The sequence below is a fragment of the Haliaeetus albicilla genome, chromosome 26 (genome assembly GCF_947461875.1).
Source record: "Haliaeetus albicilla chromosome 26, bHalAlb1.1, whole genome shotgun sequence".
In the NCBI taxonomy this organism is placed as follows: Eukaryota; Metazoa; Chordata; class Aves; order Accipitriformes; family Accipitridae; genus Haliaeetus; species Haliaeetus albicilla.
The window spans coordinates 22,027,910-22,053,718 of NC_091508.1; the positions used below are offsets into that span (position 1 = coordinate 22,027,910).

The 25,809-nt window shown below is 60.6% G+C and overlaps 3 protein-coding genes across 10 annotated transcripts in view; 2 read left to right on the plus strand and 1 right to left on the minus strand.

Annotated features, from left to right (window-relative positions):
* Positions 1 to 332: 332 nt before the first annotated feature.
* Positions 333 to 8,938, plus strand: OLFML2A (olfactomedin like 2A). Of its 2 annotated transcripts, XM_069771387.1 has the most exons (8): positions 333 to 475; positions 5,107 to 5,370; positions 5,605 to 5,712; positions 5,817 to 6,002; positions 6,230 to 6,491; positions 6,588 to 6,821; positions 7,001 to 7,186; positions 7,432 to 8,938. In XM_069771387.1, exons 1-8 carry the CDS (start codon positions 410 to 412, stop codon positions 8,031 to 8,033), a joined length of 1,908 nt encoding a protein of 635 aa, XP_069627488.1. In that variant the 5' UTR covers positions 333 to 409; the 3' UTR covers positions 8,034 to 8,938. The 2 variants fall into 2 exon arrangements, with proteins under 2 accessions (XP_069627488.1, XP_069627489.1); XM_069771388.1 differs by lacking the exon at positions 6,588 to 6,821.
* A 10,036-nt stretch (positions 8,939 to 18,974) lies between these two features.
* Positions 18,975 to 25,809, minus strand: part of RPL35 (ribosomal protein L35) — a 152,643-nt gene continuing 145,808 nt past the window's right edge. The window contains exons 1-4 of one of the 2 annotated variants that reach the window (XM_069771421.1): positions 20,772 to 20,792; positions 20,359 to 20,495; positions 19,878 to 19,959; positions 18,975 to 19,190 (exon numbers count right to left, since the gene is read on the minus strand). In XM_069771421.1, the coding sequence (XP_069627522.1) occupies positions 19,041 to 19,190; positions 19,878 to 19,959; positions 20,359 to 20,495; positions 20,772 to 20,774 (372 nt within the window). In that variant the 5' untranslated portion in view covers positions 20,775 to 20,792 and the 3' untranslated portion in view covers positions 18,975 to 19,040. Of the gene's footprint in view, positions 19,191 to 19,877; positions 19,960 to 20,358; positions 20,496 to 20,771; positions 20,793 to 25,809 lie in introns of those variants that run through there. The other variant, XM_069771422.1, reaches the window with a different exon arrangement.
* SCAI (suppressor of cancer cell invasion) overlaps positions 21,181 to 25,809 on the plus strand; it is a 50,878-nt gene continuing 46,249 nt past the window's right edge. For 3 of the 6 annotated variants that reach the window (XM_069771403.1, XM_069771404.1, XM_069771406.1), the window contains exons 1-2: positions 21,181 to 21,574; positions 21,686 to 21,730. In XM_069771403.1, coding sequence (XP_069627504.1) covers positions 21,203 to 21,574; positions 21,686 to 21,730 — 417 coding nt within the window. In that variant the 5' untranslated portion in view covers positions 21,181 to 21,202. The remainder of the gene's footprint in view (positions 21,575 to 21,685; positions 21,731 to 25,809) is intronic. The other 3 variants (XM_069771407.1, XM_069771408.1, XM_069771405.1) reach the window with 2 other exon arrangements.

The window sequence follows — 25,809 nt, forward strand, 5'->3', positions numbered from 1 at the left end:
CGCGGCAGGGGTTACCGGGCAGCCCGGGGAACCCGCCTCGACTGAGGGGAGGGGATCGGGCAGCCCCGGGGAAGGGGCACCGGGCGGCGCGGCGGAGGGAGCGGGCGGCCCCGGTACGGGGCGTACCGGGGTGGCGGGCAGCCTCGTCCGGGCCGGCAGCCGGCCCCGGTCACAGGGAAGGCCCCGTCGGCCCCGGGGCGGCCGGCTCCGCCCGGGCGGGACCGCGCCGCCCCCGCCGCAGCGGCGCCGCTCCTGGGGCCGGTGCCGCCGCCGGGACGGGCCGGGCCGGGACGGGACGGGCCGGGACGGGGCGGGACGGGGCGGGACGGGGCGGGCGGCTCCTCCCCGCCGCCGGGCCGGGCCGGGCGGAGCGGGCGCTCGGTTGCGGGCGCTCGGCGCCGCTCTCGCCATGCGGGCGCTGCTGCTCCCGGCGCTGCTGCTGCCGGCGCTGGCCGCGGCGCGCGGCGCCGCCACGGTAAGCGCCGACCGACACCGGGACCGGGACCGGGACTGGGATCGGGACCGGGGGTGCGCACACCCGCCGTGCCCCCGCGGGTGCCCGGCAGCGGGCGGGGGCGGCCACCACCCCCCCCCCCTCCCTGCGGGGCCGGTGCCGTCGGGGCGGGCGGTGCCGGTTCCGGAGGCCCCGGCGGCGGCAGCGGTCGCTGCTGTGCCCCGGGCGGGCTCCGAACGGGGGCCGGGGGGGTCCCTAAGGCGGAGCGGGCGGGGGCGCGGCCCGGCGGTGCCCGCCGCCGCCACTACCGGCCGCACGGACACGGGCAGCGAGAGGAGCGGGCGGGGGGTGCCCGAGCAGCCCGGCACCCCCGCGGGCAGAGCGGGCGGCGTGAGCCCGGCCCCGGCACCGCACCCTGCGCCGGGAACCGAGGACCGTGTGTGTCCCGTGTCCCCGGGCCGGGGCTCCCCGCTCTGGCGGGCACAGACGGTGTTTTCCTGCAGGAACAGGTTTTGGGGGCAGCGATACCCCGGCGAGCTCCGCTCGGGCGGCAGACCCGCTCGGGCTCCGGCTGGGCCCCCCCCCCGGCCCCGGGGGAGCGGAGCGGGGGGAGCCGGCGTTCCCCCCCCCCGCGCCGAGCCCGGGCTGCCCCCCGGGTCCGGAGCGTGGGATGTTCCCAGGGAAGGGCTGGTTGCGGTTTTGGTGCTGGTGCTCCCTTCGCTGCGGGGGGTTCGGCGGAGGGAATGTTTGGGGCTGCGAGCGTGCTTGGTGGGTTGGAAGGTGCCCAAGCCCCGGCGCTGCGGTGATGAGCTCTGCAGTTAGCGTCTCCGTGCCAGAAAGAACGGCCCGGACAAGACTTTCCCCACAGAGATGAGAGGAGAGCGGGAGCGGGACATGGCAGCGTGCGGGAGCCGGCCTCTCCCAGGGATCCAAGAGCCCTCGGTTCCAGCCCTCCCCACGGGCGCTCTCCCACGGGGTCAGTGTCCGCAGCCCAGGCAGGACCAGAGCCAGACCTGGGGACCCAGCCCGGAGGGAAGGTGCTGGGAGCGGCCCCCGGGGAGGAAGGGTGCTGATGCCAGGATCACCAAAGCGTTAAAAAGCCAAGAGTTTCCGAGTCATTTGGTAGAGCGAGATGAAAACACAGCTGCTGTTGGCAACAGTTGGCTTGGGAGTGGTGTCCGGGGGGAGCCCTGCGCGGGGGTTCCCGGCAGGGCTTCAGGGGTGATGCTGTCTGAGGGACTCTGGGATCCGCAGCCCATGGACCCGCGCGGTGCTGTCACCTCCTCCCTCCCTCTCTCCTTCCCTCCACACAGGTGCTGCCCGCTGTGCTCGGAGGTGTTTTTTTCAGTTCTTGCCGTCTGGATGAGATCCCATCAGTGGGCATTTGCGTGCCACACAAGCGCTTCGCATGGTCGCGTCCCCTTGACTGACACGGGATGCCTAAGTAGTGCCAGCACGCAGGGCCTGGCCACTGTCAGCCATGGCCCGGCTCTGCCAGCACCACTCTGCCTCGGCTCCCTGTGCTGCAGAACGTGTTTAACATGTTGTGCCAAGCCAGGGAGGGGGAGGAAGAGGAGGGTGACATGGTTTCCCTCCCGTGATGGGGACATGCCTTCCAGCAGCTGTGCGAGAGCCGCGCAGCGCAGCAGCGTGCTTATCAACACAGCGTGTTTTCCTCCGCGACAAGTCCTCTGGCAGCAATCAAAGGACAGCTTAAAAGCTGGCCAAGGTTCATTGTCAAAGGTCCCGCTTTCTCCAAATAATGGCACAAACTCAGTGCTTGCATAGACACTCTCGCAAGAGGTCCCAGAAACTAGGCAGTGCTGGGAAAATTACCCAGCTGTAAAACTGGGAGTGAGGAAACCCTCAGCAAACTGCAGGGATGCTCTCCCACGCCAGCCATGGGTGCACAGCCCCACCACGGAGCTGGGACCTGGCTCCCAAGGAGGGGCAGCACCCACCCGCCTGCACCCTGGGCCGGGGTCTGCAGCGAGCTGGGGGATTCAGGGAAAGAACCACCCGGAGACCCTGTGGGGCTGCAGCAGCCCCCACAAAGGTTTCTTAGGGAGCCGTCAGATCCCCACCCTGAGCGGCCTGCACAGCATGCTGGCCTTCGGCAGGGGCTGCCTCGTGCCCCCACATCCCGACCCACTCGCACGCTGTCGGGGAGCAGGTCCCGTGTGTGCCGGGGGGTGCAGGCTGTCCCCTGCGGGGTTGGGGTACAGCCAGGCACCAGCTGATGGAGGACGCCTGGCCGATGAACCAAGGCGGGGTGACCCCTGCAGAATGGACCGCACGGGGGCCTTTTTTTTAAGACTTCCTTGTTTATAGCCTTTTCTGTATAAATAGAACATACGGTTCCTGTTTAAGGAAGCCGTTTAAAAGGCAGAGCGAGGTTTAATGTTACTACCCCGCGTGAAGGCAGGCAGCTGCCTCGGCTCTTGTGCAGCGGGGCGCACGCAGCACCAGGGAAGAGGCAGCCGCTCTCCCCCCGGCCCCCCGCGCCCGTTCGCACCTCGACCCGAGGTGAGCGGATTTTTCTGTTGCTGCGCGGCCGCGAGACAAAAGCGGCTGCCGGGCCCCTGGGCCGCTGGCTGCCCGCCTGGCCGGCTGCACCGTGCCTCGGCCGGGGGCCGTTTGTTGGGAGGCAGGAGGGAAACCACTTGAACCGGGAGGTCTCCGGGGAAGAAGTTGCCCCTTCGTGCCGCGGGGGAGACTCCCGTTTGCCGGGCCCCTCGTGCGAGCCGCTGGCACGGCTGCTCCGGGCGCATTTGCTGCGCAGGGCTCCAGCCCGCTCGCGCCAGGCGTGCCTCCCGCCGCGGCGCTGCCAAGGGCGGTGGGAGGGAACGCGCGGCCCGCGGCCGCCCGCTCCCACGGGAATTGAGCTTCCAGCACAGGCAGCTGCAGCCCATCCCTGTGGAAGGTGCTGACGGCGGGCGGTATCGCAGCGTGTCCCTGGGTGTCGGGCTGTGCTGCGGCGGTGGTAGCTTCAATGGCGGTTGGCGCTTGGGGTGTTGGTGGGAACGGGAGACCCCGGCTGGGAAATCAAGTGGGGATCCCATGGGGCACACCAGGACCTCGGGCGGGGTTCCCACAGGGATGGGTGAGCAAACCGGGACCCCCTGCAGGGCTCCCACCGGGATGCATGTGCACACCGGGACCTCGTGCAGCGCCGTGCCCATGGAGGGACAGAGCTTGTGGCAAGGACAGCAGCCCAGATCAGGGGCCGGGGAGCTGCCCGGCTGCGTGCGGAGGGACTGGCAGCTCGCGGCCGGGCTGTGTAATCGTCCTGCCTGTTTGCACAAGCGCCGGCATTGCCATCGGGAGGTCAGGGGGCCCCAGGGAGGTGCGAGAGCCTGGAGAGGTGGTGTTTGGGGAAGGGGTCCCGCTCCCTGCCCTGCTGCTCCCTGCTGCGAGCTTGATTAGGTTCTGTTCGGTTTACAGCCCCCTGAGCCGCCTGGTGTTTTCCTCCCAGCCAGCGGGACCTTCGTTTCCCTTTGAAAGAGAGAGGCTTTTTTGAAATGCAAAATGCAGGAGGTTTTGCTGCTGTTTTAGGAAGTGAAGCCCCTCTTCCCGGCTGTGGGGAGCTGGGGGTCCCTGCCAGGTGGGCAGCTCCCAGGGAAAGCTGCTGCCCGGGTGCCGCCAGCACGTCAGCCCGGTTGGGTGCGGGAAGGACGGTGCCTGCGCGGCCGTGGGTGCTGCCTGCAGGCAGGACATCGGTCCTGTGGGCCTCTGCCCTTTCCCACGCCGCACTGTGCTCGGGGGGGAGGATGGGAGAGCCAGAGCTAAACTCCTTTCCCAGCTCTGCCACCGTTCTGTTTCCCAGGGTGAGTCAGAGTCCCTGCGGACCGAGCTCTGTCCCTCTGGGGTCACCGCGCTGCCTCTCCCCTTTCTCCCACCCTCCCGGCTGCTCGGAGCAGGCGCATCCCCACGTGGGGCACCCAGCGCAGCCCGGCCATGCTCCCCGCCAGCCCAGACGTCCCCCACGGGTGCACAGCCGGTGTCAGGGGGGTGAGAGGGACACAGCTCTCCATCCCGCCAGGCAGGCTGAGCCGTAGCCTTATTCCCGAGCGCAGCGGGGAGGGGAGGACGGTTCCTTATCTGCAGAAACCAGCCGAAAAGCACTCTGGGCTCCGTAGCGTGAGTCAGGGCCATGTGTGGAAACAAGGGAGTCCTTGAGTGTGTGCCTCGGGCCATTGCGGGAGTCTGGGGGGGGTGGAGCTCGCCCCGAGGTGGCTCTGTGTCACCACGAACAACGGACCCTGTGTGGCCTTGGGGCTGGGGATGCGGGGGGGGGCAGAGGCGTTTCTGGGTCTCCTCGCCATCATCCCTGCTCGCTCGGGTCTTGCTGGAGGCTGGGCAACAGCTACAGAAATAGGACCAGAGTACCTGGGGCGCAAAACGCTCTGGTGGCCGTGGGGATGAGCGGCCGCCCGGGTTTTGTCACCGTCATCCCGGTGCAGCGTGGTGGGACAGGGTGCTCTGGGACAGACGATGCCCCACGCTCTTCGGGGCATGGCCAGGAGCCCCAGGGGCAGTGGGGGACCTCTGGGCATGCAGCAGAGAGGGAGTCAGCCATGATGGCTTGCCGGGGTCATCAGCACCCTGTGGGACGCCTGGGTGGGACACCAGGCTCACCGGTGTCCCCGCAGGCGCTGGGTGAGGCGGACCAGGTCCGGATGACCTCGGAGGGCTCCGACTGCCGCTGCAAGTGCATCCTGCGGCCGCTCAGCAAGGACGCCTGCAGCCGCGTCAGGAATGGCAGCATGCGGGTGGAGGACTTCTACACGGTGGAGACGGTGAGCTCGGGGGCCGACTGCAAGTGCTCCTGCACGGCCCCCCCCTCCTCGCTCAACCCCTGCGAGAACGAGTGGAAGATGGAGAAGCTGAAGAAGCAGGCGCCCGAGCTCTTCAAGGTACCTGCAAGTGTGGCGGGACCGTGGGCTGGGGGCCAGAGACACCCCCCTGCCACGCGCAGGAGCCCACTCTCCCCGTCCCTGCCCCGGCAGACCCACAGGGCAACGGAGCAGTGCGGTTCCTGCGCTCCGGCCGTGAGCGGGGACGGGGGACGCGGGGGGGCATCTGCAGCGGCTACGCAGCCCTGCCCCGTGCCCTATGGCCCATGCCCCAGCCCTGCTCTCCCTCTGCAGCTGCAGTCCATGGTGGACCTGCTGGAGGGAACGCTCTACAGCATGGACCTGATGAAGGTGCACTCCTACATCAGCAAGGTGGTGGCCCAGATGAACACGCTGGAGGAGGTGAGTGAGCTCTGGCAGGCACCGTCCCGTGCAGCACGTCCTGTCTGGCTGCTCGGGACCGTCTGGGTGTGCCGTGAGCTCTTCCAACCTTTCCTCTCCTCCAGACCATCAAGACCAACCTGAGCAGGGAGAACGACTTCATGAAGGAGAGCGTCCTGCACCTCACCGACCAGATGAGACGCTACGAGAACTACTCCGACATCATGATCAGCATCAAGAAGGAGATCTCCAACCTGGGTTACCAGCTGCTGCAGAAGGATGCTGCTGCCGTCCCCGAGAGCAAGGCACAGGTACGCCCCGGGGACTCAGCCACTGACAGGCATGGCCAGTGCTGCTGGGCTGCTTCTGCCGCGGGGCAGAGCCGAGCTTGGCTGGGCTTGCGGCGGGTGCCGGCAGCTCCTGCAAATGCATCGGGGTGCACCGTGCCAGCAGCCAAGGGCCGGTGCCTGCGCCCACTGCCCGGCACGGTGGTGGGAGGGGAAGGGGTCTGACCAGGCTGTGCCCCCCCCCTCCCCAGGACACGGCAGGTGGACGAGAGAAGGAGGCAGGACGGTACCCCAGCACCCGCAAGGCACTGGGCGACAGGGCGGCCCCCCGAGCGCCCAAGGAGAAGCAGCTGAAGCCCGAGAAGGCCAAAAAGGATAACGCAAAGGCCAGGGGGGTGTCGCAGCCTACGCCCAAGCCCAAGCCACCCGCACACCAGCAAACCGTGGTCCGGGGCATCACGTACTACAAGGCCGGGCAGGCGGGGGCAGCGGAGGGGCCAGCTGGCGGCCGCGGTGAGTCCCCGGCATGGGGCGGGGGGCGGGGGGGGCTGGGAGGGCTGGGGGCTGCCCCCACAAACACACCGACCCGCTGGCTCGTCCCCCCCGCAGAGAGCCCTGTGAGGGGGGCGGCTGCACTGGAGCGGCAGGAGGAGAGGGGCCCCCCGCCCCCCCCAGCTGAGGATACCCCAGCCCAAGCCATCGCACGGGCAGAGACCACCGTGCCCAGCACCACGGCTGCGCCCAGCACCACCCCGGCCCCCCGCACCACTGCCCGCAGCCACCCCGCCACCGTCCGTGGGCAGGGGGCTGACAGCACCGGGGGCCCTGAAACACCAAACAGAGGTAGGTGAGCAGTGGGGCTAGGAGGGGGGCACCCGGCCCAGTGGTCCTAGCACCCATGGCCAGGCTGGGCCAGCAATAGCCCTGGCACGGTGAAGGGCTTCCCGGCCCTGGCAGAGGCAGGCTGCCTGGGGCAGGGGTAAGCCTTCCTCCTCCTCCTCCTCCTCCTCCTCGGTACCCAGTGAAGGAGGTGGAGTGCGAAGGCACCATCGAGTCGGTGGAGCCCCCCACAGAGCACCACAGCTACGGGCGCAACGAGGGGGCCTGGATGAAGGACCCGGTGGCCAAGGATGACCGCATCTACGTCACCAACTACTATTATGGCAACAGCCTGGTGGAGTTCAGGAGCCTGGACAACTTCAAGCAGGGTGAGGGCTGGTGGCCGAGCGGGCGCAGGGGCCCCAGCTTCTCCTGGGTGGGTGCCCAGCGCCACGCAGCGCTGGCTGTGCCGGGCCCCATGGTGGTGGGCAGCAGATGGGGACCTGTGCTGGGGAGTACTCATGGGGCGGCAAGGGGGACACAAGTCCCCCTGCCGCTGCTGGCACTCTCGGGCCATTGTGCATGGGACCCCAGTGCTGCAAGGGGTCCCAACGCCTCTCCCACCCACTCACAGGCCGCTGGAGCAACCTCTACAAGCTGCCCTACAACTGGATAGGCACCGGGCACGTGGTGTACCGGGGAGCCTTTTACTACAACCGCGCCTTCACCAAGAACATCATCAAGTACGACCTGAAGGAGCGGTACGTGGCGGGCTGGGCGCTGCTCCATGACGTGGTGTATGAGGACACAACGCCCTGGAAGTGGAGGGGCCACTCAGACATTGACTTTGCTGTGGACGAGAGCGGGCTCTGGGTCATCTACCCCTCCGTGGACTTCGACTACTCGCAGCAGGAGGTGATCGTCCTGAGCCGACTCGACCCTGGGGACCTCTCGGTGCGCAGGGAGACCACCTGGAAGACGGGGCTGAAGCGCAACGCCTACGGGAACTGCTTCATCATCTGTGGCATCCTCTACGCCGTGGACACCTACAGCCAGAAGGAAGGGCACATCTCCTACGCCTTCGACACGCACACGGACACGGAGGCAGAGCTCCGGCTGCCCTTCCTCAACCAGTACGCCTTCACCACGCAGGTCGACTACAACCCCAAGGAGAAGGTGCTCTACGCCTGGGACAACGGCCATCAGATGACATACAGGCTCCACTTCGTGGTCTAAGTGCCCGGCCGGGTCCCAGCTGCACCCCTGCGCCCACCCTGCCCCGTGCCCGGCCGGGGTCCCCCATCGCAGCCGTGCCCCGGCACCCCGGCCAGGGCTGCGGCGAGACCCCGGCTTCCACCCCCCAGCCCTCCCCACCCGCCGTGCCCCAGTCACCTGCACCATGCCCGCTGCATCCCGGGGCAGGGGGTGCAGGTGAGCGCAGCCCCCCGCAGACACCCGCATGACAACGTGGCCTCTGGGGCCTGTGGGGCTGCCCCACAGCTTGCAGCTCAGCCGGCGTTGCCTTCCCAGAGACGTGGGAGAGGAGCCCAGCCCTGCATCCCTGCAGCAACGGGAGGCAGCCGGGTCTGCGCCGCCGGTGATGTGGCAGCACCCGCCCCACACCACCGCACTGAGCACCCACCCGCGCCGCACCCAGCCTCAGCACCGCTCCCTGCGTGACCGCGTGCTTACCGTGACCGCCGGCTGCCAGCGGTGCGATTGCCTTAACAGCCCGGTGCCGCCTGGGCACCGTGCCCTCGCCTGCCCCGAGCCACCGCGGGGCGGGCAGGGCCCCCTCGCTGCCGGGGCAGGAGGAACAGCTGCCGATTGCTATTTTAGGAGACGTGATTAAGATGCCTTTTGCTTTTGCCACTCATTAGCGTATTATTTAAATGCATTCACCAGAGCCGTGCAAAGGCCCCTCTCCCGGCAGCGGGCGCAGAGCAGCCTGCCTGCAGTGCCGGGGTGCCCTGCCTGCACACCTGCCTGCACCCAGCACCGGGCAGGGAGGAGGCACGCACGGCCGGGGAGCCCGCGGCTCTCCTGCTCTCCACCTAAGGCAGGGCAAGGGGTCGGGAGCGCTTGGCTTGGTTTTGGTCATTTTAGACGTGAACAGTATTAAAAAAATAACAGATGTGAAACCGGGTTGCGTGCGCTGTTGTTTCTCCCGAAGTCGGGCAGGGCGGGTGCTCACCATCCCCATCCCGCGCCCAGCTGTGCCCAGGGGTTGCTGGCACACATGGCTGCTGTTCATTGCACATCTGGCTGGTGCGGCTCCGAGCAGCGCTCCCCACGCCGGGCCTGGGGAGGGCACCCCACATCCCCCTGGCAGCACCCAGCACGGTGCTACGGCTGCACCCACGGGCCCCAGGCTGGGCAGCGCAGGGGCAGGGAGTCCCGAGCGCAGACCTGGGGGAACAGACCCTGCTGGGTCCTGGGAGAAAAGGGGATTTGGCATTTCCAGGTCCAAGCTGGAGCCCGAGCAGCAGCAGCCGGGAGCTGAGCCTTGCTGCCAGGGAGAGCGGGAAAGGGAGAGGAGAACAGCTGAGCGTGGGCACGGCGGGAGCAGCTGCCCTGACCCCGCTGCAAAATTTGGCAAGCGTGTAGCTTGTGGGGGGGCCCGAGGGGTGAGAGCAGTCTCTCCGGCCCAGCTCCTTCCCCCTCCTGTCCATATGTGCCAGTGCAGGCACCCCTCGGCACCGGCGAGCCCTGCACGCCAGCCGGGTGTCCCGTCGTGGCCGGGCTCCTCGTGCCGCAGAGCCGTCACTGGGCAGCTGAGGCTGGTGTCCCAGGATGCTGCCACGGTTGAAATGTTTCCTACCGCAAAGACCCAAAGCCGGTGCCGGTCACAGGGCAGCCTGACATCCCCTTCCCTGCCCCCTGCTGCACCCAGGCCCAGGTCCTGCTCTGGCTCACGAAGGCACCGACTGTCCTTGTCCCTGCCTGTGCCTTGGCCCCAAAACCCCCCGCGCTGGTGTGCAGTGCATCCCTCGCTCAGCTGCAAGCCCCCACCACGAGAAAGGAGCTGGCTGACTTTTTCCCCCTGGCTGGGTCCCTGCCAGGCTTTTATCTAGTGATCCCCAGCAAATCCCTGTCCAAACAATACGGATTTCTGACATTTTTTTGCGGTAAAGTAAACTCCCAGCACATCTCTAATTCCAGGGCTTTGTTGTTCTTCAGCGGGGGCTGCCGTGGCTCTGCGCTGCCTCGCTGCGCCAGCTGGGCTGGCTGCGGGATGCCCGTCCACTCCCCTCAGGAAGAAAACACGGGGGAACGGAGTAATTAAACCCGTGTGGCTGGAGGGCAGCATCACCTAATTGCAGCCGTGGGGCCTCTTGCAAAGGCACCCCTCTGAGAACATGCCCCCCGCTGCCGCTAACACCGTGCTAACGAGAAGCTCTAATTATGCCCACATGACAGACATTTCATGAAATATATTCTCCCCCTGACGGCTGCCTGGCCTTGCCCCCCAAAACTTGCAGCCGCGTGCGCAGGCTCGGCCAGGGTCCGCAGCCCCGTCCTGCCTCAGGCTGGGGGCAGCTGGGGAGGGGGCAACACGGGGCGATGCAGGACGATGCGGGGTGATGCGGGATGATGTGGGGTGATGCGGGGTGGTGTGGGGTGATGTCAGGTGATGCAGGGCAGCGAGCTGGCAGCAGCGTGAAGCCTCACGAGGGTTTCTTGGCAGTGCAGGGCTGTGCAGCGGCAGCGCAGGCTGTAAAAGCATCAGCACCATAAAAGCTGGGGTGCGGGCACTGCAAAAGCAGCCCCCCGGTACACGGGGCTCTGCCTGACGTGCTCAGCGCCAGCAGCAGCCTCCTCCCGCTCCCCACCGACAAAACACCAGCAGTGAGCAAAAACAAAGGGACTTTTGTTTCCCGGTGGGGTTATCGTGTTGGGTCCTTCGGGCTTCCCAGACCCCCCACCACTCCACACCCTTTTCTCAGTGTAAAGTCACCCTGATCCCCTTTCTCTGCCATTATATGTCAGGGACTCACACCCTGGGTCGGGTCCATGGAAGAGGCTCTGAGCGCCTGCTCCAATACTCCTCACCTGCAGCCCGGCCAGCCCATCTCCGTGGCCGGACTCCGGGATGCACAGAAACATCCCTCATTCCTGCTGCTGCCCGCAGGGACGTGTGTCAGATGTGCATGTGGCAGGGGAGCTTCAGCCCCAGCAGCCCTTCGCTAGCTGGTCCTGGTCCTGGTCCTGGTCCTGGTCCTGCTACCTGGCGTGGTCATGGTCCGTGGTCCCTGATGCCTGGTCCTGGTCTCTGGTCCCAGGTTCTGCTCCTGGTCCCAGTCCCAGTCCCAGGCAGGATGAGGCAGGCTGGGGAGCATGGGGGTCCCCAGGCAGGACACGGTGGGGACGTGTGGGTGGGGGCAGGATGGGCTCCCGCCACGCCGGGCGCTGCTGACTTCCAGACATTCCTCCTGTGCGTGGCCGGCACCACCTCGGCTCATAATGTGATTAAAAGATTAAAATCTCTCAGTTCAGCAGCAAGCAGCAAATGAAGCTTGAGATGGGGATGCTGAGGGGCTGCAGTGCCCGAGGCCCCCGTGACAGCAACACGGTGCCCAGGGAAGGGTGGCCAAAACCAGGCCGGTGGCTGCTGGTGCTGCAGCCCTCCTTCCAAAACCAACCTCCTGCGGGCACTGCCGGCCCCTCGGTGAAGCCGGGCAGCAAAGCCCTGACACCCCCCCTGCCTCCTTCTCAGTTACTGGCTGGGGTTGGTTTGTTTGTGGTGGTTTTGCCTCATTCCTGGCCCCGCTGACCAGGCTGGCCGTCCCGCTTACCCTGCCGCTGAGCTGGCCCCACCAGCACCGTGCCATGGTGCTGGCACAGCGCAGAGCTGTCCCGGGGCCGCGGGTGAGCCCCGGGGGTGGCCAGCATTTGGGCAGGCAGGCTGCACAGCGGGTAGAGCGCGGCACCAGCCCCGCGCCAGGTGACATCCCGGCCGGAGCCAGTCCCGGGCCACAGCCTGTTGGCACCTGCTGAGGGTGCACCAAAAACCTTGTTTCACCCCGGGTGCCGGGAGCCTCGGCTGGCGCAGCCGAACCACCCCCGGCTGCAGTTTTCTCCCACGGGAGGGCCCTGTGCCCAACCCCTCCCTGGGGCACGAGATGCTCCAACAACTCGCCCACGGCCACGCAGCCCTACCCTGGCCACAGAGAGCCAAGAGCCGCCTGCTCGGGGGCTGCAGGGCCGGGACCGCCTGCGCCCGGAGCATCTGACGGGGGAATCGGGTCCTTCCCTCCATTCTTATCTCCATCCGGGGGCGGCTGACCCGGGGAACGAGGCGACGTGTGTCCGGCAGCAGGTGGAAGCGAGCCCTGGGGCTGTGCCCACATCACAAACATGCTTCAAAGCCAGAGCCAGCAGCACCGAGCGTCACAGGGATCTATTTTTATTGCACTCCCTGACCCTTCTCTCTGCATGGTCCCTGCTGCCGGCAGGCCTGGGCGCAGCCCTGGCAGCGCAGCAGCGCGGGGAGGGGAGCCATTTCCCGCTGTGCCTCTCCCTCCCGCTCCCTGGGGACGTGCCCTGGCTCCCTGGCACAGCGGCAGCACGGCAGGATGGTGCTGGCACCGCTCTACCCACACACTCTGCTGGGGCATCCCTGCCCTCCGCATCCCTGAGCCGTGGCTTGCAGGGCAGCATCAGGACAGGCACGTTCTTGCCGAGACCCACCAGCTCATTGCACCCAGGGCCAGCAGGGAAGGACATGGACAGTGAGGCTTCCCTGGAAAGCGTGCGGGTGCCCAGCATCAAACCTGCTCAAGTGCTTCCCCTTGGCCGGGGCTGCGCTGGCAGCAGGGAGCTGTTTCTCTTGTAACTGTGACGAAGCTGCGGCTGGAAGCGCAGCAGGGGCTCAGGATGCGAGTGTTGACCAACCCAAACAACGCTGGTCAGGTGAGCCTCAGCTGCTTCTGGCTCCGCGTGCACCTTCCCAGCACCCCGGGGCTGTCAGAAATGGTGCAGAGCAGAAGCCAAGGTGTGAACCCATCCCTGGACCAGGGGCCTCTCCATCCCTGCATGTCCCCCTCTCCGGGCTGGGGCAGGCACAGAGGGCACAGCCCAGCACAGACCCACTGCTCCCAGCATGAACCTACTGCTCCTCCCAGTATAGACATGCTGCTCCCTGCAGGGACCCACTGCGGAAGGTGGAAGAGGCAGCACCCATCTGCCACCCCCGCCCCCCTTCTCTGGGCCATATAGGGCACCGTCCTGCTCTGCACCGAAAATAGAGCTGATTGTCCCCAGGGCTGGCAAAAAATTCACTGGGGGCTGCAACTGCGTCATTGCCCGGGGAGGCAGCACAGCCGGGCAGGGAGCGTGGCCTCGTGCCCAGCGGTCCTGCCTTCGCCCGGGCTGGGGGCAACCCGGCTGCTGCTCCGCCTGGATCCCTCCTGGCAGAGCTGCCCAGGCACGGCCAGACTCCGGGACCAGGGTCTCAGCAGGTGGCCGCACCTGGGACACGGTGCTCAGCCATGCCAGCAGCCTCTCGGCAGAGCCTGACGGTCCCCACGTCCTCCCTGGGGAGCAGGAGGCTCAGTGACAGCGCCACAGCCCTCGTGCTGTGCCCCCATCCCATCGGCCGCCCACGCTTGGGACGTGTTTGGTGGGAGAACTTTGGTGCTGCCAGGGATCCTGGTCGGTCTCCGGAGAGCCGCAGGGCGATGCGGGGCGATGCGAGGCCGTGGCTGCCAAGGCTGCCGACCTTGAGTGGCAGCGTGGAAGGGCTGGGCGGCGGGAGGCAGCGGCGGCCGGAGGGAAGGGAGGGGAGCCGAGGGCCTTGGCGGTGCCGCCGCTGACTCACCAGTGGAAAGAGAAATCTGTTCCCAGGCTCACCGCCGCCACCTCCAAACCACCCCAGCTCCCCTGGCACAGCATGGCATGGCAGCCACTCGGGCTGGTGAGGTGCACCCTGCAAACACCCCTTCCCTGGCAGCCCCCCACAATGGCACAGCACGGGGGGGAAGGAGAGGGCTGCCCGTGGGCTGCTCTCATGGCCGGGCTCTGCTCGCCCTTACACAGGGGCTTTCTCCATCACCCTGCGGATGCTCAGCCAGGCTGGCAGGGAGCCAGGAGACCCGGCACGCAGCAGCCCCCATCTCCTGGGAGCCCAAGGGCCACCTTTGTCCGGGAGCTCCCAGGACGGCGGGAGCAGTGCCCCGCGGGGCAGCGCCTGCGTCCAGACACTGCCCGTATTCATGGGAGCAGCCGGACCGGGGCAGCGCGGGGCCAAGTCCTCCCCCAGCCCAGCCAACAAAACGGGCATTCAGGGCAGGGAGCGGGCGGCTGCCCCGGGCAGACCTGGGCCGCCCGTGTGGCCAGTGGGACGCGGCATTTCCCCGCCGGGCCGGGCATTCACAACGCAGGGCTTGTTGTCCACCAGATGCGCCGGACACGCTGCTGCTCGCATGCAGCCATGCGGGGCCGCCTCTCCCTGGCATGTGGAGGGGAGTGGGTGGCATGGCGTGGCCAAGGGCACCTGGATGTGCCCAGGGTGGTCATTCCCAAGCTCCCTGCCCATCCTGCCCTGTGCAGCACCTTGTGCATCCCACCATGCACACCCTGCTGCATGCGGAAAACGGGGTCAGCCCTCGGTGTTAGCGCTCAGGAGAGCTGCTAAGGAGCCATCCCAGAGGAGGGAGGTGACGGGAGCAATGCCAGGAGCCTTAGAAGAGCTGGGGTTTGTGTCCATTGCAGCAAACACCAGCCAAGGCAAGTGGAGCCTGGGCTTTCCCACCCAGACCTCACACAACCTGCATCTGCCCTCTCTGCAGCTCCCCTCTTCCCCCAGACCCCCTGCCGCTGCCCAAGCAGGAAAATCGGGGGCAGGAGCAGGTCCTGCCAGCTCCCAGAGACACCATCTGCACTTGGCTGGTGCCTGCTGTGCCAGGGAGTTGGGGAGAGAAACATCTGGACCTGCTGAACACTTTCCAGGGCGCATGGCCAGGGTTCCCTGCGCGGTGGCATCAGCCCCGGGCCATGTACCGCAGTCAGCCAGCGGCTGTTCCTCCTTCCTCATCCCCACCCTGGAAATTATTTATTTGCTGAAGAACAGCCTTCCCCAGGAAGTCTGCTCTAATGCTGAGGGACATCTTCAGTTACAAGGAAAAAATAAACAGTTTGAGCCTCAGAGGCCCTGACGCTCTGCAAATACTGGTGCTAAACCCAGGGCCAGTGTCTGCAGCTGTGCAGGGTCAGCACAGGAGAGGGGCTCCAAGAACCCCCCATCACGCCCAGGCAGCGTCATGCCAGAGGGGGACAGACCCCACGCTGCCTGCAGTGCTGCCTGGTCCCTGTGAAGGCAGCACAGCCCTGGGGTGCTCTGGGGGGGGTTGCCCTTTGCTGGGGGTTCTCCCTCCCCACCACGCTCAGGCCAGGGCAGCCCTGTGGTCACGCAGGTACTCCTCCATGTTCCCCCCCGAGCACAGCTGGGACGGCTGAGCCAGGGCAGCACCAGCACGGGTGCAGGCTGTGGGTAGCACATTTACCTTAGTTTTCTGTGCTTAGTTGTTTTTGTCCCTGTTTCCCTCCTGCCCCCCCAGCACGTTTGCAGACAGAGTTTGCAGCTGGCTGTTTTGCAGCAGCAGCAGCTTCTGTCAGGGAGGTGGGACCACACGGCTGTCCTCTGGGGCTGGCACGTAAAGTGGGAACCAGCACAGACCACTGACCACCCTGCGGAGCTGGCGACACAGGGAGGACAGGCATCCGCCTTGCTCTCACAGCAGGAACAAGTGTCTTCTCCACCTGTGCCCCGGAGGAAGCTTGCACTACAGCCCATCACCTCATCTCTGCATCCATTCAGACAATCGGTATGTTGTTCCCGATAATTTAATGGGCTGCTTGTCTGTGGGATGTCTTCTGTAACAGCACAGTGTAATTCTGACGAAAGGGCTGGACTGGTTGGCTTTGCCACCCTGCTACAGGTGGATGGAGTAATTCAGCCCCAGGATTTAGTGCGGTGCCAGAAACCCATTTACCTCCTCAAAAAGCTGCTGTGGACTGCACACAAACCGCAGCTTGAGCTGTTCTCCAGTACCGACTCCTGCTTCAGTGTGGGGATGGCTTCTGGGCACAGTCCCGGCTTCCCAGCAGTATCTGGCAGGTCACCTACTCCCCCTCCCGACAGCAGAGCACTGCGCCAGGGTCCCCTCTCCCGAGGGAGCAGTCCCCCACTTTGCACAACCACCCTCTGTGCAGGAGGCAGAAGCAAAGCGTGCCCTTGGCAGCAAATGCCGAGTCCCAGCCCAGCGCTGCGCAGCAGGGCAGGCTGAGGTGGCACCGAGCTGAGCACCCCGTTTTGTTTTCCATTCACAGGGGTGTACAGAAAAGCTTTGAAAATACAGCAGATTGTAACTGAAAACCCCATTAGATTATTGAGAAGTTGTACAAACTGATTTACCTTCAAAGGTGGCCTTGCTCTGAGCAGGCAGTTGCACTGGAGAGCTCCAGAGGAGCCTTCCAACCTTAATCATTCCTTCTTGGTAACTGCACCTTGCAGAACTGTAGATGCACAAATACCAGCAAAACCCTCCCGGCTGTGACTTCACGATGTTCACAGGTGTCAGCTTCAGCTGCTATTTATTTTGTCCCTGCAGTTCGGGCACATTTAGAGTCTTCTCTGGGCATGATGATGTTGTGTCCAAACCTGTGAGTTCTCCTTGGATGTTCACTGCCTGGTAATTAGGGTTTTCTCCACCCCCCCTTTTTTGTCCGTCCCCCCCCTTGTTACTGACTAGTAAATGGCATGTTAGTGATCTGTATCACAATCGGATCTTTTAGAGAGATCCCCTCTAGGCAGTGCTGCGGGTCCTGTGGCTGGGGCTGGAAGGCGACAGCCATTTCACCTGTAGCACACCCTGATGTTGCTGTCAGAGACTCTGCAGTGCATTCACCTTCTTCCCGTCTCCGTTTTCAAGCCACTCCGCAGCTCATGCCATGCAGGAGCAGACTCTGGAAGGCCACCAGGGCAGCGTTACCTGTGTTTGCTTGTCCACGTCACGAATGCTTGTAAGAGCCATCAGGCTCCCCTTGGATGCGCTGCTGGGGGAGCACAGGAGTACACACACCTCTCCAAAAGAGAAGCCCAAATGCAGCCTGGCACAATCCAACAGGAGCCTGACCCAGCCTGCCCAATTCCCAGCACAGGGGACCAGCCTCTCTCCTTTTTCTGGCATCAGGTTCCTGGGACAGGAGTGTGTGGATCTGGGACCCTCACAGTGGTGTGCTCCTGCTGCTTCTGGAGGGCCACGCATGCTGGCTGAAAAGCACATGCCTCTCCAGGAGCAGCTTGCTGCTAGCCACTGCAGGATATTCAGAAACGTTAGCGCAAAGCATTTTCTAACCCTGCCTGCCTTCGTGGTAACATGAACATGAGCCAAAGGAACAGTTCCCACATACAACACTCTGTCTTATGGCACGCTGGACCCACGTAGGGCCCGGGCCCAGAGCTGTGCCAGGCTGGGTCTCCTTTGCTGCCAAACGTATCATGTTCAGGTCCACACTAAGCTCCTGACAAAGCCATCGCACAGCCAGTATTAGCATCATTGTAAAGCTATCCCTCGTAACAGCTCAATATATGGAAAATTCACTTTAACACACACAATTGGACCTCTCTCTGGTTAAAACTTGTTTGAGGCTTAAAAATCCTTCAGATCTACACCAAGTTCAGCGAGCACAATTAAGATTTTTTTTTTTCTAAACAGAATCTGGATTCAATCTAAGGACTTCCTAATGGGTAGAGAATATTTTATGTTAGAATACATCAGCTACACTAACACAAACCATGACTGCTGCATCGCTAACGCCTGAGCAGCACTGTGTAACCCTTACATCAGAACCAAAAAAGGCCTTCGGAATCGCAGCTCTGTCTCCATTCCAAAGAACTCCACGGGGGACAGAAAGTCAAAACATTTAACTATTTCAGCACTTCACAGGTGAAAGCATGGAACCATGAGACAGGGGAGTGCCTTGAACTTTAGAGGTAACCACCTTCTACTTCAGCTTTTCTGAAGTCTGGTTTCCCAATTTCCTCTGACCTCAACCAGCCTTCACATGCACAAAGAGCACTTGGTCTGAAACTCTCACACGCTCTACATTTTCCTAACACTTAAACAGAACGCAGCTTCTTCTCTTCCCATCTCACAGCATGTACTGCTGTATGTTAACAACAGCCTGGTCGGACTACTCTCATCCAGAAGAAATACCTGTGTGCCACTAGAAACACATCCTCTCGATAGATACTCCTAACTCCCAGGGCGAGCGCAGTCTCAGCCTGCAGACTTCATCGCAGGCAGCGTTGCGGCTCATGTGACTTACTGCCTGCAAGCACCCCTGCAGTCCTGCTGCAGGCCCCCTGCACAGCTGGGCATCCACAGACCAAAGATCCTGGATCCGAAACGCACCTGGGCTGACAGGTAGTATCGGGTGGATCCTTCACCTTCGCTCCAAGAGCACCCTCTTATTCCAGGAACTGTTTGCCAAGATTAAATCAGCTGCAAGTGGGAACAAATCTGGAGGATGATGCCAGACCCCACCTCCTGAGCAAAACTGAAGAAGTTTCCTGGGAAGGGGGCTGCAGCAGCCCCCTGGCCACCCCTCGCCGCAGCTCTGGGCAGCAGCGGTCAGACTAGTGACCAGCCACCTGGAAGGCACCTGACTGAAGCAGACTCCCAGCAGGGCCAGGCAAACTGCTACCTACAGCATCCGCCCGAACCGGGGGTGGATGGGGATTCTTTGGCGCTACAACTAGTTGCACAGAGATCCAAAACAAGCACTGACAGAATTCTTCAGTTTCAATGAAGTCTGCTGAAACACCTCAGCAAATTCGTTCATCTCCATAACACTTAAACACTGCCACAAGACAAAAAGTTTAAACGTTTACTCTTAAGCTACTGAAGTGATGAATACCAACTCACTGTGTAAACCTTCCATTAAATCAATTTCAAGTTAACTACTTTTTACATGTTAAGCTGAACCAACTTCACAGATCCGTACTCATTTGCCTGTTCTTCAAAGAAGAAAATAATCTTAAACTGCAAGTTATGTTAGTATTTTCATTAGCAATAAAAGATCAAATAAACTTTCTCTGAATCCTCTGCTTTCTCTTGATAAAGCCAATGACTTCTTTATCCCACCACTACTAAAAAAACCACCAGTGACAGCTTCCAAACAAAATTCTATTTAATGACACATACTCAGCTAATTAAGAACTTCAGGTACACTGCAGTTTTATGCCTTGATAGCATATTTCCGGACAGGGTACAAACGTTCTTTTCGCTGCTGTTTTTTGGTCTTCAGATTTTCTTCGTGCTTATTTAATCTGCGTCGCATGGCACGAGTCTTCTTCGGCCGCAGATCAAGAGGCTTATACTTTTTGCCCTGTTTGTAAAAATACACAACAGTTGAGTTTGAGAGACTACAACGTACCAATTGGGCAGACAAGCTCAGAGAGAACTGAGTTGCCTGTAGGAACACCAGCAGCAGCGTTTTAAGCTTCTTTTTATTGGCACTATCGTTACAGTCTAAGAACTTCTCTCTACTGGGAGATACGAGTCAATTCTAACTTTTATACCAATTGTACTAGCTTTGAGTCAGGCGTAAGTAATGCTTAATCTTACAAGTCCCAGTTATCCAACACCTCTTGAAATGCTCTTTTTTCCCTACTCCATGTAATTCAAACTTAAAGAAGTAATATTCTAAAAATTATAGAAGCTTATTGAGATAAAAGAATTCCTTGGTCACCTGCAACACGATTAAAATTTAGGAGCATTTCTGCAAACTCCATCTTCTAGAAAGCATACTACACCCCAGAGAAGCGATGCTGCCCAGAAGACTCTCCCAGCAAAAGCAGGTTCACACCGAGCTTACAGAATTCAGGATAGTCTTGCAATAATATTTAAAAAGGAACCACGACTAAAGAACTTTAAAACTGAACATAAATGAGTATTTTTTCTTGAGTTAACAATCTCTTTGAATTAGCAATCTACAGAATCGGTTCCTTCCTTCAACTATGCATTTGAAAATAGTAAGAGAAAAAAGATCACTATGCAAGATGTTTGGACTTACTTTGTAAAACTTCCTCAAGTTCTCCTTCTGGGTCTGATTGATAACAGTCAAGACTCTGGCAATGGATTTGCGCACCACACGTCTGCAGGTGGGGAAAAAAGTAGGTCTTGGAACACAGCGAAGGACAAGCACCACACGTTTAAAAGCCAGTATGCAGAAAACATGCACATGCTCCAGTCAAGTAACTCCCACTGTACCGTGCTGTAACACAACCCTAACAACTTCCCGCATGTCTCAGCTTAACGTCTCCGAGCAAAGAGATGCCCAAACCCATTTTCGATCCTACAAGTTAATGTGTTCCTCTTCCATATCGTTTTTTTCTCGTTTTACAGTACACAGACCGTGTAAGCACCTCTCGAGCACACAACTCAGGCGCGAGCACTCCCACACGGTACCGGCTGAAGGCCGCCGCTCGCACACCCGTTGCTCCGGCTCGGGCAAGCCCCCCACAGGCCTCGCCGCCGGCCCGACCCCCACTTACATCTTGGAGAGCTTGGAGGCGGCCCCACCGGTCACTTTGGCCACGCGAAGCTGCGACAGCTCCACCTTCAGATCGTCCAACTGCTTCAGCAGCTCCTCCTTCTTCTTCCCCCGCAGGTCTCGGGCCTTGATCTTGGCCTGCAGGTGGAGGACAGGCCGTCAGCCCCGCTCCCGGCACCCCGCCGCGACCCCCGGCCCACAGCGGCCTTCCCCAGGCCGCCGCCCCGCGGCCTCCCGCCGCCCGCCCTCATCCCTCTCTTCCCCGCCCTCCCCTCATCCCGGCGACGGCGGGGCCAGGCCGGCAGCGTGTGACAGCGGCGCGGCGGGCTCGGTGCCGCGGCGGGCCGGCCGGTGGCGGGGGTGCCCGCGCGGATGCCGCCGGATTGCGCCGGGGGAAGACAGGGGAGCGCTCACCATGATGGAAGCGGCGGGGCGGAAAGGGCGGAAGCCGCGCAGGGCCTACCAATCCGCGGCGGGGCGGGGGGAGGAGCCTGTGCGCTGCGCACCCCCCCGCGGGCGGCGCGGTGGTACCGGCCGCGGGTGCTGACAGGGAAGGCGGCGGGGCAGCGCCGCCGGCCCCGGGGCACCGGCCCCTCAGGAGGGGGCTGCTGCGCGCCGCTCTGCCGCGGCGGCTCGGTGCTGCCGCCGCCGCCGCCCGCTCTCCTTCAGCCGCCGGAGCCCTGTCAGAGCCGAGCCGGTGTTCTCGCGCTGGCCGAGGTGCAGCACTCTTACCCCGGCAGCGGTGGGGGACGTGACAGCGGGCCGGGCGGGAGCGGCCACCGCGGCGGAGCGGGGCAGGGGCAGGGGCAGGGCCGTGCGCGCAGGTGGCCGGGCGGGCGGCAGGGATGGAGCGGGTCGCGTCGGGTCCGGGGCGGCGGGACAGGCCTCCCCGCACGGTGGCGCCGCCTCCCGCCGTATCCAGGCAGCCGCGCCGTGCCTCACCGGCCCCGCGCGGGAGGGCGGGGAGCTGCCGATTGACGGCCTGCGCCGCCCATCAGGAGACGGCCTCGCCGTTAGCCCCGGGCGCTCCCCCAATAGGAGCGGGCGGGGGCGGGGCGAGGCCGGCCCAGACTAGCGTGAGGCGGCAGCCGCGCTCCGCGCAGCCGGAGCCTTCGCCGCGGCAGCGCTGGCGGCTCTGCCCGGGAGCTGGCGGAGGCGGCGCGGATGGTGAGAGGAGCCGCCCGGCAGCGCCTGCCCCGCACCGGCCCGGCCTCCAGGTGCGGGGGGGGGGGGGCGGAGCGGCGGCGGCGCGGGCGGGCGGGGCGGCGGCGGCGCGGGCGGGCGGGAGCGGCGGCGGCGCGCCCCTCACCGCTGTCTCGCCCCCGCAGAGCTCCAGGCCCAGCGGAGAAGCCGTGCCGCAAGCGGAAGCCCAGGTAAGGCGGGAGCGGGCGGCGCGGCAGGTGCGGGCGGGGGCGGCCGGGGCGGTGCGGAGCATCCCCCCCCCCGACTCCGGCGGGCTTCTCCCGGCGGCGGGGCCGGCGTTAGGCGCCTTCTGAAAGGAGCCGCAGCTTCGCCCGGGGCGGGTGGTGGTGGTGGTGGTGGTGGTCGTGGTCTGTGCCCTGGGCCGGGGCTGAGGGGCAGCGATGGCGGTGGAGGCTGCCGAGGCCCTGTGCCCGGGTGCACGGAGCCATGCTCGCCGCTGTCTTTGCTGTTAAGGGAGAGGAGAAATAGGATGTGACACGTCTTCTGCTTAGGCCTTGATTCGCAGCGTGACTGCAATAATTAGGAAAACGGCCCCCTCTTTATTAACTTCTCTATTCTTTATGTTGCTTTCCCTCTCGCCACCCCGCCTCTCCCAGCTGGGGAGGCGGTGGGTGTTGAGCCGTGCCTTTGACAGGTAGCTGCATTTCAGCATCAGCAAATTAATCCTTTGGGATCAAATATTGCTGGATTTTACAAGAGCTGTCCGCACGGTGCTGGATATCCAAATTGCAAGTTCGATGGAATCATTGTGGATTTGTTCTGATTTTAAACTTTTATCTCGGCACCGCCCTCTTGACCAAATTCTTGTTTTGTATTGTCCAAAGCATTTCTCAGTACGTGAGGTGAAACGCCCTTGGGTATAGAAGCTGGATGATTGTCGTGTCGTGTCACCCCCCCAAATTTCTTGCCCATTGCTGGCTATAAAAATGTCAGTAACCAAAGGCAGCCTCAGATAAAACATTTAGAATCAAGACTGCAGGTTTTCAGAGGCTGGATCTAATCTTCCACCACAGAATAGGACCTGTTTTTGTCAAAGCCAGAGTTGCACTTCTGTAATTTGATAACCGGGCTCCAAGCTTCCATGCTTAAGCTGTGTATCGGCTAAGCAATTCTAGCCCTCCAACCTGCAAAATGGATTCCATAATTTAAAAAAATCACTAGATTTCGCAAGAGCTGTCAAAATGCAATCCATAATTCTCAGCATCTTGTCTAAGATAATGCAAAGCAGCACTGTTGGACCATACGATGACTAAAATGCTAGTATAAGTGAGTCTCCCAGCATGCATACGCTCTCCCACCATTCCTGCAAGCAACAGAACTGCAGTGTTGGTAGCAGCCTTTGGAAATCGTAGAAGATCATCCTGGTATGGATCTTGCTGTGGAAGTTTGCAGATGTGGTCGCTGCTCCGTGCATCTCCTTACCTTGTATGAACCCTGTTGCGTACCAGGTGTAACTTCCCTTCCTTAGACTGTTGCGGGAGCGATTAAGAAGCATGACACCTGACTGTAGGTCACGTTCGTAGAAAAAAAGATGTTTCATTTTCAAATCAGATAAGTCACTCTCTTTTAAGATGTTTTGATAAACTGGATCACAATTTATGTTAAATGAAAGAAACAATGAGTCACTTAACTAGAAGCAAAGAGCATAACTCTCCAATCATTCTGGGCTGCCAAAATAATACAGATAGCGTACACAAATGTGATAGCCAGGTTCTTTGCTACAGAAAATGTAAAAACCATTCACAGCAACTATATGGAGAGAAGAAATATTTTGCTGTGCTACAAAGGAGATTGTGATCATTGTCTTATCTTGAAATACAGGTACAATACAGCCTCAAAATTCAATTGGCAATCCAAGTCCCTTACAAACATTGGAAGATGTTATCACAAAAATGACTAGTTGGGCTAAGCTCTATATGTAAGAATGATACAGACAGCAGCACTGTGTTTTGTGTTCAACATGCTCAGCTGAGAAACTAGATCTACAAGTGATAAAACGCTGGAAGTGCTTAGCAGTGGCAGGAATACGTACCTTGCCTGTATTGTTTCTTGTTTTTGTGTTACTGTTTTATTTGATGGAGGGAAGTAATAAAAATGGAGAATAACAATTCAAAATGTTGAGACGCTTATAACTCGAGTCAGTTCTGCACTGAAATTAAATTGTGTTGTCCAGAATGTTGCACTGAAGGCACAGATCTATGAAGGTGGGAGGACGGGGGCTGTAGCTCTCCCTCCTCTGCTGCCAGCGCCGCTCCTGTCACATGATGTGACTGCACAGTCCTCTGCTTGCACTGCAGCTGCGCTCGCCCTGGCGTGTGCCAGTCAGATTTCGCCTCTTTTTGCATCACTTTTATTCTGGTTTAGCTCTGTTGGCTTTAAATGGAGTTGTTGATAAACTGCCGTGGTATAAATGGATAATGGGAATTCATTTCATCATCTGGACATGTTACTTTGTTGGCTTGTCTTTTATTCTGCATGGTGTGCTTTGGGCAGGGAAGGAAGAGTTCTGGTGTGAAAGTCTATTCTGAGGTGATGTTACGGCCTAAACAGCTAAAATTTAACTGTATTTTAAACACCTCCCCCTCCCCCCAACCCCACAAAGCACGATACAGCTATCTGAGTCTTATCACAGAAATCTGTGTGTTAATGTCTTTTTTCGCAGAACTTTTTGTAGGTGTTTTTTGTTGTTTTTTTTTTTTTTCACAGAAATGTTCAGTTGGAGCAGTCTTTGTAGAAGCAAAACCAGGACCTGTACATGCAAGTTTTGTAATAATTTTATTCGATATTCTTGCACAAGAACATTCTGCAGGCTTGGCTTTTGTAGCCAAGTTGCTCTCTTTCAGCACATAAGCTCTGTTCTGGATATGTAGTTTTTAAACAGGCTAGAAACAAAGGTATAGAATGGGGTATGTGTTGCAGCAGAAGGAAACAGTTTAAAGGAGTGGACCAAATTGTGTGTGGGAGCTTCATGGAGGGTCAAATAGAGGTCTGTTTCTGTAAAGTATGTAAGTTAGTTGCCAACACAAATATTACCTAGCAGTTTACATGTGCTGAGAGAATGCAGTACAGCCCTGCAACAGGAATAGAATAGAATAACCATCAGTCTGGTTCCCTGAGGATGTCAGTCAAGAAAGGAAGTGTGTGATGCCAAAAAGCCTGGATGGAAGAGCAGGTTTAGAGGACTCATCGTTTGAAGTATTTTTAATTATTGCTATTATTATAATGGAATGCAGACTAGAAGCTGAATTTTTTAAATATAATTAAAGCAGAAGTCAGCAGAGGGATTTCTCTGCTGTGTGGCAGAGGAACGGTCTGGGAGCAGTTCCCACTCAGGAGGGTGAATTCCCGGAGTGGTGACACTCTCAGTGCAGTTCCCAAGCTTGCTGGCAGCTTACCTCCGAACATCAGTTTGGAGGGAAGAAGTGAACTGAACGGATCAAAAAGCTTTCCCTAGCTTGTACTGCATTCTCTTTTGTCAGAGTAAGGTTCCAGTTGGAAAGCAGCCATTGACACCTTGGCTGAGACTGCTAACATCTAAGATGCAGAGTGTGATGATAACTGCCCTTCAGATCGGACGCTGGCCTGAACTGCCATTTGGGCCACGTAGTAAATTTCACTTGCTAGAAAGAAGTCTCTCCATCCCATTAACATCAAGCTGTATTGTATAGCAACTGTTCAGTTTTCAATTAATGAGTGTACATCAAAGAGTTAAAACATCAGTCGTTTTCTGAGTAAAGAAAGGAAAAAAAAAACCCAACCTATCTTGTAGCTCAGATGCTTTTCAGGAACTTGGCCGCTCTAGATGCGAGAGGCATGTGCTTTTCCGCCCTGCTTTAGGTGATGGCTTAGTTCAAGGGGGCCCAGATTTGGCTCAGTCAACAGTTGTGTTGGCGTCTTGCCATCAAATGTGCATAAAATGGAGCTGACTGCAATTCCCTCCTCACTCTAACATGGAGGGGCAGCCCAGAGAGACCTGAGGCCCCGGTATGCCTTGCTGTAGGTTGACTTGGCTATGAGAGTTATACTGGGATGTGCATTCCCTGCAGCGTAAGCTGTTGTATTGTGACTTGATCGTTGCTTTTGAGTCCCTGGGTTGCCTTTTGGTGTCTTGTCATAACTGATGCATTTCAACCCTTGTTGTGCTTGTGCTTCCAAAATCTTTCTCTCTTCCCACAGTGGCTTACGTGCTTTTCCAGATGTATGAGGTTCATATCGCATTTGCAGACTCTTTCTATGATTTTGTGGCTTA